This window comes from Microcaecilia unicolor, chromosome 1 (assembly GCF_901765095.1).
Source record: "Microcaecilia unicolor chromosome 1, aMicUni1.1, whole genome shotgun sequence".
In the NCBI taxonomy this organism is placed as follows: Eukaryota; Metazoa; Chordata; class Amphibia; order Gymnophiona; family Siphonopidae; genus Microcaecilia; species Microcaecilia unicolor.
The window spans coordinates 707,689,717-707,703,885 of record NC_044031.1 but is presented as its reverse complement, the minus strand read 5'-3'; the positions used below and the strand labels follow the sequence as shown (position 1 = coordinate 707,703,885).

The 14,169-nt window shown below is 41.3% G+C and overlaps 1 protein-coding gene across 7 annotated transcripts in view; it reads right to left on the bottom strand.

The window, feature by feature from the left end:
• Positions 1–7,979: 7,979 nt before the first annotated feature.
• The window catches only part of NEDD4 (NEDD4 E3 ubiquitin protein ligase), a 578,822-nt gene continuing 572,632 nt past the window's right edge, over positions 7,980–14,169 (bottom strand). For all 7 annotated transcript variants that reach the window (XM_030189078.1, XM_030189079.1, XM_030189080.1 and 4 more), the window contains 2 exons: positions 10,628–10,700; positions 7,980–10,061 (listed from right to left, as the gene is read on the bottom strand). In XM_030189078.1, the coding sequence (XP_030044938.1) occupies positions 9,959–10,061; positions 10,628–10,700 (176 nt within the window). In that variant the 3' untranslated portion in view covers positions 7,980–9,958. The remainder of the gene's footprint in view (positions 10,062–10,627; positions 10,701–14,169) is intronic.

The following is a 14,169-nucleotide window of genomic DNA, read 5'->3' as shown; positions in this document are numbered from 1 at the left end:
ACTCTCATAACCAAATTCAAACAATTAATTGCAACAGGATGTTGCTCCTCCTACAATTTGACATGTCCAGTGCGTTCGACATGGTCAGCCACCAAATACTCTCAAACATCCTGGATTATTTTGGGATTGGAGGAAACGTACTTAGATGGTTCGAGGGCTTCCTAACAGCAAGAACCTATCAAGTGATATAAAATTCAAAAACATCAACACCAAGGAAACCTGAATGCGGAGTACCACAAGGATCACCGCTCTCGCCGACTCCTTTTAACTTAATGATGATACCATTAGCCAAATCGCTATCCAACCAAGGACTTAACCCGTACATTTATGCAGATGATGTACGATATACATTCCGTTCAAAAAAGATATAACCGAAATCACAAATGAAATCGTACAAAGCCTCCAAATAATGAACTCATGGGCAGACGCATTCCAACTAAAGCTGAACGCAGAAAAACCACAATGTCTCATCCTGTTCTCACAATATAACACAAACAAACCCAATACCATAAACACCCCGGAATTACACCCTCCCAGTCTCAGACAGTTTAAAAATCTTGGAAGTCACAATCGACCGAAATCTCATATTTGAAGATCATGCGAAAAATACAACAAAAAAAATGTTCTGCTCAATGTGGAAACTTAAAAGAATCAAACCTTTCTTCCCAAGGGAAGTATTCCGCAGCCTAGTACAATCAATGGTGTTAAGCCAGCTAGACTACTGCAATGCCATTTATGCTGGATGTAAAGAACAAATCATTAAGAAGCTTCAAACCGCTCAAAATACAGCAGCCAGACTCATATTTGGGAAAGCGAAATACGAAAGCGCCAAACCCCTAAGAGAGAAACTACACTGGCTCCCACTAAAAGAACGAATTGCGTTCAAAGTCTGCACCCTGGTCCACAAAATCGTTCACGGGGAAGCCCCGAACTATATGTCAGACCTTATAGACTTGCCTACTAGGAATGCAAAAAGATCAGCACGTACATTCCTCAATCTTCATTACCCTAACTGCAAAGGGCTAAAATATAAATCCACATACACGACCAGTTTCTCTTACATCTGCACGTAGCTTTGGAACGCACTACCGAAGGCAATAAAAACAACGCAAGACCTAACTATCTTCCGAAGGCTACTGAAAACAGATCTGTTCAAGAAGGCATACCATAAACATCCAGCTTAAATACTAAATAAGACTTTACACGACATAGACATAACTGGAATCCTATCACTTGACTGATTAACCTCTTTGCCATTAATAAATAAGCATTACCACTTCAAACTTTGTCGAATATGGTCACTCCATAGCCAATGATCTAAAGTATGATACAACCCAATTTCTTACTCAGGAACTTTCATGAATTACCATAATTTATTCTTCCTTACCATGTATACGTACATGATATATATGTTATGCTAAATGTATGTTACCATGTATGTATGCAACTTAACGCATTACCACTTGTAATCTGTTATCCAGAAATGGCAACTGCCATTATGGCAAATGTAAGCCACATTGTGGGATACAAATGCTACAAATAATAATAATAATAATAAAAAAGGAAAACTACCTAAACATGGACATCACCAACAAAATAAGAGGAAAGACCACAACAAACACACATCACCCAAGGAACGACAACTAACAAAAATCCACATAACACCAAACCTAGAAGCCCCATACCAAAACATCCAGGTAGGCTACATCAATGCTAGATCCGTAATCAACAAAACAACAACAATATCAGATTGGATCACCTCAGAAAACCTCGATCTCATCTTTATCAATGAAACACGGATTCACAACCAAAACGACCCCATAATCCTTGAACTGTGCCCGCCAGGTTACAAAATCACCCACTGAACCAGATTGGAAAAGATAGGTGGAGGCATAGCACTAATGTACCGAGAAAAATTCACCACCGAAACCACAGCCGCCACCATAACACCCCAACTAGAAATTGCCTCATTTAGAATCCATAACAACTCCCTAACCGATCACCTGAATTGCGTATTATTCTACAGACCACCTGGCAACTGGAAGGAAAGTCAGCCCACCTTCATGGACGTCATATCAAACAACTGTGTAAATAACAACAACATACTGCTACTAGGCGACATTAACCTTCACCTAGAAGACCCCACTCTCTCTCTCTTACACACACACACACTTGCACTTTCACTCTCTCTCACACACACACTCACTCTCACATACAGTCTCCCAAACATACACACTCCGAGGACAACCTTGCTAGCACCGGTTTCATATGTGTCAGAAACGGGCCTTTTTTACTAGTCTGTCAATAATAACCCAGTAACACGTGATCCTTTTTTATGTATACAATGCCCCTTCCATTACCTCCCACCCCTCTACCCCATTGTCCATTCAATGTTATCAAATATTCAAAGTCACCCCCCTCCTGCCTTTCCCATCGAAACCTTTGCCTTGTCAAATTTTCAAGATGGCCAGCAGTAAGTCACTAACATTCAGGTTCTGATTCCAACACTTCAAGAGAACCCGCCAAATTCCTCTCAGTGATTGCAGCAGAACATTCCTACGACACAAATGAGGCAAGTGTTTGGATTGGGCATGCAAAAGATAATTCAGAGATGCCAAGGTTCAAACAAAGCTCTTTCCCACCATGTAGGAATAAACTGCTCTGTTCCAAACAACCAATCCCTAAGGGGCTGCAGGAGGCAAGCCTGATTATAATGCTTAAGGCATGGTAAACGTATACCTCCCTGCGGCCAGGAATCGTAAAGATATTCTAGACGCATTTTCAATTTCCTTCCCTCCCATAAAAATTTCCTACACAACCTATTTAACAATTGCAAGTCCTTCCACAAGAGGCGCAATGGTAAAACTTGGAGAACATAGAGCTACTGTGCAAAAATAATCATTTTAAATAGATTTATCCTGCACATCAAAGATATAGGTGAGTGACTCCATTTCACAAAATGAAGCTTTGTATTGTTTAACAGCCTGTCAACAACGTATGACCACCTAAACTTCCGGAAATCACTAAAACTGTTAAGCTCCCACTTTTACAGCAGTCTACACATTTATTAGAACTGCTGAGCTCCCGTTTTTACACTATTCTACACTCTTATTAGAGCTGCTGAGCTCCAACCTTTATTGTAGCCTGCTCTTGGGGAAGGCTTTCCTCAGCCATCATCTTTCACAACATAATTTCAAACCAGGCAGACAGTTGGTGATACCAGAAAGCACCTCCCACAATAGGCAGTTTGCTTCTGAGGCTCTACTTCTATCAGAACTGTTGAACTCTCACTCTCACTGTAAGCCTGACTTATAGGTGTCCAGGACTTCATTCCCGAGCATCTGACTGTGAGTAACCTATATATCCTAAATTGACACCAAAATGAACACAATCAAAATACCTCTGGTAATCTACTCCCTTTCATTGATCCACCTAGCACTATCCATCCCACTCATAGAACATTACTTCATACCCACCCTCCAAAATCACCAAAGACTGATCAAACATTCCATACTCCACCAAACTGACTCTCATCACACTAAAGGAAAACTATCTAAACATGGACATCACCAACAAAACGAGAGGAAAGACCACAACAAACACGCATCACCCAAGGAATGACAACTAACAAAAATCCACATAACACCAAACCTAGAAGCCCCATACCAAAACATCCAGGTAGGCTACATCAATGCTAGATCCGTAATCAACAAAACAACAACGATATCAGATTGGATCACCTCAGAAAACCTCGATCTCATCTTTATCAATGAAACATGGATTCACAACCATAATCCTTGAACTGTGCCCACCAGGTTACAAAATCACCCACCGAACAAGATCGGAAAAGAGAGGTGGAGGCATAGCACTAATATACCGAGAAAAATTCACCACCGAAACCACAGCCACCTCCATAACACCCCAACTAGAAATTGCCTCATTTAGAATCCATAACAACTCCCTAACCGATCACCTGAATTGCGTATTATTCTACAGACCACCTGGCAACTGGAAGGAAAGTCAGCCCACCTTCATGGACGTCATATCAAACAACTGTGTAAATAACAACAACATACTGCTACTAGGCGACATTAACCTTCACCTAGAAGACCCCAACTCCACAAACGCACTTGAATGTAAAGACTTCCTACAGTCCTGGGATTTTAAATGGCCCCACATGCAAACTACCCATATCAAAGGACATACATTGGACCTCCTATCACATAAACTACCTATAGACAATAAACTATTAATAACAGACATCAAATGGACAGCAATACCTTGGACTGACCATTACAAACTGAACCTAACTCTAAACTGGCAGAAGAAGGGCTCAAACAGTACACCAGAACGTACTACTTACACTACAAGAGGGCAAATCGATCCACAAATATTCTGGCAACAAATATACAACGAATGGACAACACGCACTGATTCCATACTTTATCTCAACCACTGGGATGGCAGATGCAACAGTGTACTAAACAAAATAGCACCCTTAAAAACAAAAATATCAAAAAGACAAAGCACTATACCTTGGTTCAATGACGAACTAAAAAAGCTCAAAACACAATCTACAAAACTTGAACGAGTATGAAGAAAGACAAAAAATGAACACACACTCAACGCATGGAAACAAATACATAGAAAATACAAATACGCAATAAAACAAACCAAAAGGTCCTACTACAAACCCAAATTAGGACCGCACTACAAAGATATGAAGAAACTATTCCAACTCGTAAATAAGTTACTAGACATTACCCCTATCACCACAACCAACACAGACATCCCACCCGCAGACAAACTTGCTAACTACTTTAATGAAAAAATAATAAAACTACGCAGCACATTTCCTCATCACAATACCGACATCGAAATCTTCTTCAACGATCTGGACCCATCCTCCGAAGGATACCCAGCTGACCGCATTTGGACAATATTTAATCTCCTCAGCACCGAATCAGTTACACAAGCGACTCACAGGTTCACCAAGACCCACTGCAAACTGGACACATGTCCCAGTCATCTATTCAAGTCTGCCCCAGACCGCTTCATAGCAGACCTTACATCCCATCTAAACTTCACGTTACAACAAGGTCTCTTCCCTGAGGAACATGGCAATATCCTACTCACCCCAATACCAAAAGATGCCAAGAAAAGCACAAATGATATCACCAATTTTTGCCCAGTTGTGTCTATTTTTTTATTTATTTTATTGCATTTGTATCCCACATTTTCCCACCTATTTGCAGGCTCAGTGTGGCTTACAATACATTGTGAAGGATGGAAATACAGTGTGTTACAATACGATTATGGGTTACATTGAGAGGAGTTATGGGAAGACAAAGTCAAGTCAAAAATCGTTAGGGCGTGGAAACCATGTGATGTTACAATGGGGAAAAGATAAGGTGACAGAACAATTTCTATCCCATTAGTAGTAAAAATGATGGAGAGCTTCGTGACTAAACAGCTTACAGAATACCTGGACAAGTTCTCAGTACTACATACTACTACTTATCATTTCTATAGTACTACTAGACGTACGCAGCGCTGTACACTTGAACATGAAGAGACAGTCCCTGCTCGACAGAGCTTACAATCTAATTAAGACAGACAAACAGGACAAACAAGAGATAAAGGAATATTAAACTGAGGATGATAAAATAAGGGTTCTGAACAAGTGAATAAGGGTTAGGAGTTAAAAGCAGCATCAAAAAGGTGGGCTTTTAGCTTAATAATTCACAATCAGGATTCCGATCCCACCATAGCACCGAAACTGTCCTAGTCACCCTCCTGGCCAAATTCAAGCAGGAGATTGCCACAGGCAAAAGCATACTTCTCCTCTAGTTCGACATGGTAAACCACAACATACTACTAAGAATACTAGGCCACTTTGGGATTGAAGGAAACGTACTTAACTGGATCAAAGGCTTTCTAACCACCAGAACTTATCAAGTAAAATCAAAGTCAAACATATCACCACCGTGGAAAGCAGTCTGCGGAGTACCTTCAAGGATCACCATTATTATCAATACTCTTCAACATGATGATGATTCCACTGGCACAGTCCTTATCCAACCGAGACTTTAATCCATTCATTTATGTAGATGATGTTACAATATACATCCCCTTCAGACATGATCTGACAGAAATAACCATCAAAATCAACAAGTCTGAACATCATGGACTCCTGGGCAAACTCATTCCAACTGAAACTGAACACCGAAAAAACACATTGCCTCATCCTCTCCTCTTCATGTAACAAACACAAACCCACAACCATAAATACTCCAGGACATACCCTCCCTACCTCGGACAGTTTGAAAATATTTGGTGTCACACTCAAGCGCAACCTTACCCTTGAGAGCCAAGTAAACTCTGTAACAAAGAAAATGTTCTATTCAATGTGGAAGCTCAAATGATTAAAACCTTTCTTCCCAAGAGCAACTTTTCGATACCTATTACAATCAATGGTCCTAAGCCATGCAGATTATTGCAACGGAATCTACGCGGGTTGCAAAGAACAACTAATAAAAAAACTCCAGACCGCCCAAAATACAGCAGCCAGGCTGATATTCAGCAAAACACGCTTCGAAAGTGCCAAACCCCTCCCAGAAAAGTTGCATTGGCTCCCAATCAAAGAACGGATCATCTTTAAAATCTGCACCTTAGTCCACAAAATCATGTATGGCGTAGTCCCAGGATACATGACAGACCTTATAGACTTACCAATAAGAAACAAAATCAGATCGTCAAGATCCTACCTAAACCTACACTACCGAAATTGCAAAGGACTGAAATACAAAACAACTTACCCAGCCGGCTTCTCCTACATAAGCGCACAACTATGGAATTGGCTCCCAAAAGCTGTGAAAACAATCCACGACCACTTGAACTTCACGAAATCACTACTACTACTACTACTTATCATTTCTATAGCGCTACTAGACATACGACTAAAAACCTACTTCTTCAAAAAGGCTTACCCCAACGACCCCACATAACCCACTTCACCTACCAACACAGCATGACTATGATCAAACAGGACATCACGTAATCTTTATCCATTCCGACCCTCCACTTATACCTCATACGATCACTATACAACTTTGTATTTGTTATCCACTGACTGGGCAAACGCCTTTGACGGTACTATGTAAGCCACATTGAGCCTGCAAATAGGTAGGAAAATGTGGGGTACAAATGCAACAAATAAATACATAAATAATTCAATTAATGCTAAGTAAAACTGTGAAATAGGCTAAAATGTACAAATCTCAATAAGAAAATATATTTGTTTTAATGAGAGAATTTTTTGCAGGCAGGTTAATTCAGATAAGCACTTGGTCATCTAACAAAATCACCTTCACCTGCCTTAACCAGTGTGAGATACTGAGGGGTCCTTTTACTAAGATGCACTAGCGTGTGCTAAACACTAAAGATACCCATATATACCTATAGGCATCTCTAGCATTTAGCGTGCACTAAAAACACTACCGCACCTTTCTAAAATATCCCCCGAGTGATCTAGCCGAGTATGAAAACAGGCCATTTTGAGTTAGTGCTAGCAATTCTTTACTTATATAAGCATTTGAAATTATGTCCTATTGATCAACTGTGACCAAACTGAAAATACTATAACACAACGTACACTGGCTTGAGAGAACAGGGATTCTCTAATTCCCTGTGAGGTTTGACATCAGCTAGTGCAACAGTATCATTTTAATAATAAAGACCTAACTAAAGCACTTTTCTGACTCCATGACCTGTAGGTGTTGCCACATATCCTATGGGAAACATGGCCATACTGTTCATACTATGTGTGCAAGCTGAAGACCAGACTTAGTTAAACTATACTTGGTCCGATGGAAGCAGAAAAATTAACAGTATAATCTTTACACAATTTGTACAAATAAGGAATCACAATTTTCCTATTAGAATAAATCTTTATTTACTACTTTAGGTAAATTCTGTGAATATTTTAGACTTCTTCAAAGAACATAACAAACAACATTCAAATCTTTACAAATGTAATACCATAATTCCCATAATCTTATAAAATTTCAGGCTTTAGCAATTGTTTTTTTATAAATTACTTTTAGGTTTATTTACATATAATACTTTCAACATTAGAGACACATTCAAAGAAGAATAAAAGTAAGGGATATATTAAATCCCACTAAGACCTAGTACTTTTGCTGTGTAATTCTATTGTCCTTAACTAAGGTGCTAGAATTCATATTTGCATATTTCTAAAGAACTGATTGTATGGGAATCTCCTAGCCAATTAGGATTTCTCTCAGCACATATCACCCAAGTGAATGCACTTGATGTGTAACAGTATTTCACATCAGTCAATCTTAGATGCAAGATTGAAATCTTTAGTGCAGTAATTCTCTCTAGAAGGGGGTGTTAAAAGCACCAGAGGTTAAGCAGTCAGAGAAAGTTGGCACAACTGGTTTACAAGTCCCAGTGTTGGACTTTTCTGATACAGAGTCAGTATATACAATAAACAACTGGACTGTTCCACCATGCCCTTTAGATCTGATACTCTAAAATAAAACCTAAAGTATAAAACACTTATAATTATGAAAATTGCAGCAATGTTATAAAAGGAAAAATTATAGTTCATATCCTTTAAAGACAAAACAAATGCACATATATTTGCTTGCCAATCATCTGTAGTGACAATCTTACATAATAAGTGATGCAGTTGACTGTGTGAACTAACTACACATCTGGGAATTTATCTTGATTTTGACTGAGAATGTATAAATGTAATTCAAATCAGGTATCATGAGCTAATACAAATTTTCAGAATCCTCACAAGATAACCTTGATGAATTTAATCAATTGCCAAAATACAAACAGTTCTTGCAGTGATACAAAAAATACCCACATAATCTTCTAAAAAAAAAAGTATCAAAAAACCCTACCCAACCCAACATTAATCACAGTTACCAAACAATGAAACTAAAATACCCTGCATGTTATAAAGTGAGAGCTTTGGTTATAATACATTTTGGTTTCTAGACTAATAAAAGTGAATTTAACAATATAAAATATAATTATAGGAACTAGTGGTATTCTGTAGATGTATAAAATGCTGTAAACAAGTCCCTAATACATCACTGTGCAATGTTGCAGGATAACATAACAATTGTATACACAAATTCTTGGCTATAATTCCCATAGTACTGAAGCTCCATCCTTCATAAGGTTTTAACACATTGCTTAAATATTTGTTGATGCTGAAAACATTCAGCTGACATCTCTCAAATAGAACAAATCAAATGAGAGGGATTGAATTACACAGTTCAGAATCATTTCAGTAATACTTCTGGTATAGAAATTCATTATGCTTTAACAAAAGTTAGATGTTGGAAAAAATGTTTGTGGCTAAAAACCATGGTGCTGCATGCAAACAGTTCTAATGTGGATTGCACAATGTGACGACGCTTCTTATAGTTCTCCACTTACTAATGGAAAGGTGCTCTAGGTATGGCCTCTGACAGCCTGGTGTACCATATATGCTAATATTTCATGATGCAAAAATGCACCTTATGACAAATGCTTTGAGAGAGTCCTTTCAGAAGAGGAGCAGCACATTCTTTTCATCCATGATGTCACTAACATGATTCACAGCAAGGCTTTCTTTCAGTAGTTGAATGGAACAACATGAAATAAACAGTTGTAAGAGGTAATTATTGATACTTTTGTTTTCAGCTAGGGGAAATGTTAACTATTCTACCTCCATGTGGCTGGACTGTAGGTATTAATGTGAAAATATGCATAAATATCAACATGATAAAACCAGCTGAAGTTTTCTGTAAATTCTTGCACATGTATTATGTTTCAATCAGCAAGCTGCAAATACAAGAGAAATTCCCTGAAAATAGGATTCAGATTTTCACTTGTAAATTTTCTAGAAACATCTCAGCACATTTGTGGCCTCCTAATCAACACCATCAAAGCCCTGAGCATTTTCTATTGCAACATGAAGTTTGTCCCATAAGTCCTCAAATGACTCATAAGGCGGTAAATCCAATCGATTAAAACTGAAAATCAAGAAGAAAACACTTATAAACCGCCGGCACATACTGCTGCTTTTAAACATGAATTAATAAATCCAAGCATTATCCCCCAGATTCTATATAGCGTGACTTAAGCTGCTTGTGCAAATATGGTCATATTCTGGATTTGCATGTGCAACTTAGTTAACAAGCCAATCAGCACTGATAATTGCCACTTAAGCAATTATCGACACATTCGCATTAATTAGAATTTACACGCACAACTGTCTAAGAGTATGATGTGTGTAAATTTTAAGTCGCAAAGTTGAAAAGGAGGCGTGTCCATGGGCAGAGAATGGGTGGGTCATAGGCGTTTCTCAAATGTATGCGCATTGTTACAGAATACATCCTATCCGCTCATAATTTAGGTGTTGGGATTTACACAAATTTTACTTGGCGTAACTATGACTAAATTTAGCTGTGCAGACGGGCATTCAGTGTGTTCTATAATCCCCATGGAAATTTAGGCTTATTCTATGAAGTATGCCTAATTTTTTTTTTTGCGTGGATTTTTTAGGTGTCATATATAGAATCTAGCTCTATATACTTACCAAGTATGAGCTCTTGGCAGTTTCTCAGGGGTGCCCCACTGTTCAACTGTAAACAACTGGGGTCCATTTGAACCTATAAACAAGATATGAGAGGGTCACATATCAACAGGTTAGGACATTAATATGGCATTATAAATGTTTAGACCAGCATTGTTCCTATTCTAATCTATAAATTAAAAAACTAATTTATTAGTTGCTTTTGTGTTTTTTTTCAAAGTTTATTTAAATTTACAAAACAAACAAAATCTTAGATATAACAACAAGTTAGCTTACCGATAGAGAACATGCACTAAAGAAACCCCTATTAAAAGCGAAAGCTACATACCTGTAGAAGGTATTCTCCGAGGACAGCAGGCTGATTGTTCTCACTGATGGGTGACGTCCAACGGCAGCTCTCAGACCAGAGATTTCCCTAGCAACAACTTTTGCTAGGCCTCGCGAGAGCATGCACGATACGCATGCGCGACCGCCTTCCCGCCCGTACGATAGCGTGCTCGTCAGTCCAGTAAATAGCAAGACAAGGGAAGAGACAACTCCAAAGGGGAGGTGGGCGGGTTTGTGAGAACAATCGGCCTGCTGTCCTCGGAGAATACCTTCTACAGGTATGTAGCTTTCGCTTTCTCCGAGGACAAGCAGGCTGCTTGTTCTCACTGATGGGGTATCCCTAGCTCCCAGGCTCACTCAAAACAATAAACATTGGTCAATTGGGCTTCGCAACGGCGAGGACATAACTGAGATTGACCTAAACGTATTCACCTGAGAGTGCAGCCTGGAACAGAATAAAAATGGGCCTAGGGGGGTGGAGTTGGATTCTAAACCCCAAACAGATTCTGCAGCACCGACTGCCCGAACCGATGTTGCGTCGGGTATCATTTTTTTATTTTTAGTTACATTTGTACCCCGCGCTTTCCCACTCATGGCAGCCTCAATGCGGCTTACATGGGGCAATGGAGGGTTAAGTGACTTGCCCAGAGTCACAAGGAGCTGCCTGTGCCTGAGGTGGGAATCAAACTCAGTTCCTCAGTTCCCCAGGACCAAAGTCACTAGGCCACTCCTCCACTGTAGGCAGTAATGAGATGTGAATGTGTGGACAGATGACCACGTCGCAGCTTTGCAAATCTCTTCAATAGTGGCTGACTTCAAGTGAGCCACTGACGCTGCCATGGCTCTAACACTATGAGCCGTGACATGACCCTCAAGAGTCAGCTCAGCCTTGGGCGTAAGTGAAGGAAATGCAATCTGCTAGCCAATTTGATAAGGTGCGTTTCCCGACAGCCACTCCCCTTCTGTTGGGGTCAAAAGAAATAAACAATTGGACGGACTGTCTGTGGGGCTTTGTCCGCTCCAGGTAGAAGGCCAATGCTTGCTTGCAGTCCAATTTGTGCAGCTGACGTTCAGCAGGGCGGGTATGAGGACAGGGAAAGAATGTTGGCAAGACAACTGACTGGTTCAGATGGAACTCCGACACCATCTTCAGCAAGAACTTAGGGTGAGTGCGGAGGACTACTCTGTTATGATGAAATTTAGTATAAGGAGCATGAGCTACCAAGGCTTGGTCAAGTACTTCAGATGGCAGGAATCCAGTGGCTCAAAAGGAGGTTTCATCAGCTGGGTGAGAACGACATTGAGATCCCATGACACTGTAGGAGGTTTGATGGGGGGCTTTGACAAAAGCAAACCTCTCATGAAGCGAACAACTAAAGGCTGTCCCGAGATCGGCTTACCTTCCACACGGTAATGGTATGCAGTAATCGCACTAAGATGAACTCTTACAGAGTTGGTCTTAAGACCAGACTTGGACAAGTGCAGAAGGTATTCAAGTAGGGGACACGAACGAGGATCTAGGGCCTTACTGTCACACCAGATGGCAAACCTCCGCCATAGAAAAAAGTAACTCTTCTTAGTGGAATCTTTTCTGGAAGCAAGCAAGACTCGGGAGACACCCTCTGAGAGACCCAAGGAGGCAAAATCTACGCCCTCAACATCCAGGCCGTGAGAGCCAGGGACCGGAGGTTGGGATGCAGAAGTGCCCCCTCGTTCTGAGTAATGAGGGTCGGAAAACACTCCAATCTCCACGGTTCTTCGGAGGACGAACCATATCTGACGCGGCCAAAAGGGAGCGATCAGAATCATGGTGCCTCGATCTTGCTTGAGTTTCAGCAAAGTCTTCCCCACCAAAGGTATAGGAGGATAAGCATACAGGAGGCCTTCCCCCCAATTCAGGAGAAAGGCATCCAATGCTAGCCTGCCGTGGGCCTGAAGTCTGGAACAGAACTGAGGGATCTTGTGGTTGACTCGAGTAGCATAGAGATCCACCAAGGGGCCACCCCACACTTGGAAGATCTCGCATGCCACTCTCGAATTGAGCGACTACTCGTGAGGTTGCATTATCCTGCTCAACCTGTCGGCCAGACTGTTGTTTACGCCTGCTAGATAAGTGGCCTGGAGAAACATGCCGTACCGGCGAGCCCAAAGCCACATTCTGATAGCCTCCTGACACAGGGGGCGAGATCCGGTGCTCCCCTGCTTGTTGATGTAATACATGGCAACCTGACTGTCTGTTTGAATTTGAATAATTTGCTGGGACAGCCGATCCCTGAAAGCCTTTAGAGCATTCCAGACCGCTTGTAACTCCAGGAGATTGATCTGTAGACCTTGTTCCTGGAGGGACCAGCTCCCTTGGGTGTGAAGCCCATCGACACGAGCTCCCCACCCCAGGAGAGACGCATCCGTAGTCAGCACCTTTTGTGGCTCAGGAATTTGGAAGGGACGTCCCAGAGTCAAATTGGAGCGAATTGTCCACCAATGCATGGATTGGAGAAAACTCGTGGACAGCAGGACTACGTCCTCTAGGTCCCCAGCAGCTTGATACCACTGAGAAGCTAGGGTCCACTGAGCTGATCTCATGTAAAGACGGGCCATGGGAGTCACATGAACTGTGGAGGCCATGTGGCCTACCAATCTCAACATCTGCCGAGCTGTGATCTGTTGTGACGCCTGGACCCAAGAAACGAGAGACAGAAGAGTGTTGGCCCTCGTTTCGGGGAGGTAGGCACGAGCCATCTGAGAGTCCAGCAGAGCTCCTATGAATTCTAGTCTTTTTACTGGAAGAAGGTGGGACTTTGGGTAATTGATCACAAACCCTAGTAGCTCCAGGAGTCGAATAGTCATCTGCATGGACTGTAGAGCTCCTGCCTTGGAGGTGTTCTTTACCAGCCAATCGTCGAGATAAGGGAAGACATGCACTCCCAGTCTGCGCAGAGACGCCGCTACGACAGCCAGGCATTTTGTAAACACCCTGGGTGCAGAGGCGAGACCAAAGGGTACCACACAGTACTGAAAATGCCGTGTTCCCAGACGGAATCGAAGATACTGCCTGTGAGCTGGCAGTATTGGGATGTGAGTGTAAGCATCCTTTAAGTCCAGAGAGCATAGCCAATCGTTTGTCTGAATCATGGGAAGAAGGGTGCCCAGGGAAACCATCCTGAACTTTTCTCGGACCCTTAGGTCTAGGATGGGACACATTCCCCCCTGTTTTCTTT